Raw genomic sequence first — 3851 nt, 5'->3', positions numbered from 1 at the left:
CCCTCCCAACCCCATTCTCCTGCCTTCTCCCCATGACCCCTGACACCCGTACTAATCAAGAATCTATCTATCTCTGCCTTAGAAATATCCACTGACTTGGCCTCCACAGCCGTCTGTGGCAAAGAATTCCACAGATTCACCACCCTCTGACTAACAAAATTACATAGAAACATAGAAAATAGGTGCAGGAGTAAGCCATTTGGCCCTTCGAGCCTGCACCGCCATTCAATATGATCATGGCTGATCATTCAACTCAGTATCCCGTCCCTGCCTTCTCTCCATACCCCCTGATCCCTTTAGCCACAAGGGCCACATCTAACTCCCTCTTAAATATAGCCAATGAACTGGCCTCAACTACCTTCTGTGGCAGAGAGTTCCACAGATTCATCACTCTCTGTGTAAAAAATGTTTTTTCTCATCTCGGTCCTAAAAGATTTCCCCCTTATCCTTAAACTGTGACCCCTAGTTCTGGACTTCCCCAACATCGGGAACAATCTTCCTGAATCTAGCCTGTCCAACCCCTTAAGAATTTTGTACGTTTCTATAAGATCCCCCCCTCAATCTTCTAAATTCTAGCGTGTGCAAGCCGAGTCTATCCAGGCTATTCCTCCTCATCTCCTTCCTAAAGGAACGTCCTTTAATTCTAAGGCTGTGCCCTCTGGTCCTGGACTCTCCCACCGGTGGAAACATCCTCTCCACATCCACTCTACCCAGGCCTTTCGCTATTCGAAATAGTTTCAATGAAGTCCTCCCCTCTTACGACCGAACTCCAGCGAGTACGAGCCCAGCGCCGACAAACGCCCATCGCAGGTTAACCCCACTCGTTCCCGGGATCAGTCTGGTAAACCTCCTCTGGAGCGTCTCCAGGGGCAGGCAGAGCATCCCACACTGTTGACTGGGCAGCCTGCCACGCTAGGAATAGGCTTGGCTTCGGGACGGGGAATTTGCTTTCTTTTCTCATGCAGCTCTCACACGAGAAAGCCCGGAAGATTCTAACGGCGGGTCTTGGCTGGCCCCGACCACACGCGGTTCGGGCCCATGAGAAATCAAAACCCAGTGCGGGGGGGGGGGGGGGGGGGGGGGAATGGGACAGAGAACAAACATGCATTGACACGGCTACCGTCAGAGGTCCCCCAAAGCACTCTACAGCCAGGTCGAAGGCCTCTGGTGTGTTGCAAAGTGGGGAAGTGGGGAAGCCAATTCACACACTTGGTTTGAGGAGGAATGCAACATGGACGGAGAGAGAACATGGAGTAGCGCTGGCAAAGAACAGAGTACCATCACCCCCAGCAGCACGTTCCAGTCACCCACTACCCTCGGTTCATGAGTTCAGAAGTTCAGAAGTCATAGGAACATAGACAATAGGTGCAGGAGTAGGCCATTCGGCCCTTCGAGCCTGCACCGCCATTCAATATGATCATGGCTGATCATCCAACTCAGTATCCCATCCCTGCCTTCTCTCCATACCCCCTGATCCCTTTAGCCACAAGGCCACATCAAACTCCCTCTTAAATATAGCCAATGTACTGGCCTCAACTACCTTCTGTGGCAGAGAGTTCCAGAGATTCACCAGTCTCTGTGTGAAAAAAGTTTTTCTCATCTCGGTCCTAAAAGATTTCCCCCTTTTCCTTAAACTGTGACCCCCTTGTCCTGGACTTCCCCAACATCGGGAACAATCTTCCTGCATCTAGCCTGTCCAACCCCTTAAGAATTTTTAAAGTTTCTATAAGATCCCCCCTCAATCTCCTAAATTCTAGCGAGTACAAGCCGAATGGGAGCAGAATTATGCCATTCGGCCCATCGGGCCTATCCCTTCATTCAATCATGGCTGATCTAACTTTCCCTCTCAACCCAATTCTCCTGCCCGCTCACCCTGCTCACATTCATAAGTGGCAGGAGCAGAGTTAGGCCATTCGGCCCATCAAGTTCTTCTGCAGTTGTATAGGGCCAATTCGAGACCTGGGCATCCTTGTACACCGGTCACTGAAAGTTGGCGTGCAGGTACAGCAGGCAGTGAAGAAAGCTAATGGAATGTTGGCCTTCATAACAAGAGGATTTCAGTATAGGAGTAAACAGGTTCTTCTGCAGTTGTATAGGGCTCTGGTGAGACCACATCTGGAGTATTGTGTACAGTTTTGGCTCCTAATTTGAGGAAGGACATCCTTGTGATTGAGGCAGTGCAGCGTAGGTTCACAAGATTGATCCCTGGGATGGCGGGACTGTCATATGAGGAAAGGTTGAAAAGACTAGGCTTGTATTCACTGGAGTTTAGAAGGATGAGGGGGAGGGGGGGGCTTATAGAAACATATAAAATTATAAAAGGGCTGGACAAGCTAGATGCAGGAAAAATTGTCCCAATGTTGGGCGAGTCCAGAACCAGGGGCCACAGTCTTAGAATAAAGGGGAGGCCATTTAAGACTGGGGTGAGAAAAAACCTTTTTGACCCAGAGAGTTGTGAATTTATGGAATTCCCTGCCACAGAGGGCAGTGGAGGCCAAGTCACTGGATGGATTTAAGGGAGAGTTAGATAGAGCTCTAGGGGCTAGTGGAGTCAAGGGATATGGGGAGAAGGCAGGCACGGGTTATTGATTCTCTGCCGCAGAGAGCGGTCGAGGCAGGTTCTCTGGATGCTTTCAAGAGAGAGCTAGATAGGGCTCTTAAAAATAGCGGAGTCAGGGGATATGGGGAGAAGGCAGGAACAGGGTATCGATTGGGGATGATCAGCCATGATCACAATGAATGGCGGTGCAGGCTCGAAGGGTCGAATGGCCTCCTCCTACACCTATTTTCTATGTTTCTTTGTGTGTCTACACCGCCATCTAATCATGGCTGATCTATCTCTCCCTCTCAACCCCATTCTCCAGCCTTCACCCCAAAACCCTTGGCACCCGTACTAACCAAGAATTGGTTCATCTCTGCCTTAAAAATGCTCACTGACTTGGCCTCCACAGCCTTCTGTGGCAATGAATTGCACAGATTCACCACCGAAATTCCTCCTCGTCACCTTCCTAAAGGAACGTCCTTTAATTCTGAGGATATGGTCCTCTGGTCCTAGACTCTCCCACTAGTGGAAACATCCTCCCCACATCCACTCCATCCACTATTCGTTGAGTTTCAATGAGCCCCCCCCCCCCCCCCCCCTCATTCTTCTAAACTCCAGCGAGTACAGGCCCAGTGCCGACAAACGCTTATCGTATGTTAACCCACTCATTCCTGGGATCATTCTCATAAACCTGCTCTGGACCCTCTCCAGCGCCAGATGCTTACGTTTTCCAAGTCTGGATCCTGGAATGGAAACTGAGCCATCATCTTGAAGAACTCCTCGTCATTACAGACAGGAATAGGGCTGTAGTTGTCCAACTCTAAGATGTATCTGTTGAAAAACAACATCAGGGGCGTTAATATACCGGCCGATCCCGTTTCTCAATAACTCAACGGGTTATAGAGAGTCATAGAGTGATACAGCACGGAAACAGGCCCTTCGGCCCAACTTCCTCATACTGGCCAACATGTCCCTTCTACACTAGTTCCACCTGCCTGCATTTGGGCCATATCCTTCAATAGACCATAGACAATAGACAATAGATGCAGGAGTAGGCCATTTGGCCCTTCGAGCCAGCACCGCCATTCAATGTGATCATGGCTGATCATCCCCAATCAGTACCCCGTTCCTGCCTTCTCCCCATATCCCCTGACTCCGCTATTTTTAAGAGCCCTACCTAGCTCTCTCTTGAAACCATCCAGAGAACCTGCCTCCACCGCCCTCTGAGGCAGAGAATTCCACAGACTCACCACTCTCTGTGAGAAAAAGTGTTTCCTCGTCTCCGTTCTGAATGGTTTACTCCTTATTC

At 49.9% G+C, this 3851-nt stretch overlaps 1 protein-coding gene across 1 annotated transcript in view; it reads right to left on the bottom strand.

Annotated features, from left to right (window-relative positions):
* Positions 1–3405, bottom strand: part of LOC129716449 (exocyst complex component 6B-like) — a 77203-nt gene extending 73798 nt beyond the window's left edge. Inside the window, exon 1 of the mRNA XM_055666318.1 lies at positions 3268–3405. Within this exon, the coding sequence (XP_055522293.1) occupies positions 3268–3390 (123 nt within the window). The 5' untranslated portion in view covers positions 3391–3405. The remainder of the gene's footprint in view (positions 1–3267) is intronic.
* Between the last annotated feature and the right edge of the window lie 446 nt (positions 3406–3851).

The sequence above is a fragment of the Leucoraja erinacea genome, unplaced genomic scaffold, assembly GCF_028641065.1.
Source record: "Leucoraja erinacea ecotype New England unplaced genomic scaffold, Leri_hhj_1 Leri_238S, whole genome shotgun sequence".
NCBI lineage: Eukaryota > Metazoa > Chordata > Chondrichthyes > Rajiformes > Rajidae > Leucoraja > Leucoraja erinaceus.
This window is presented reverse-complemented; position numbering and strand designations above follow the sequence as displayed.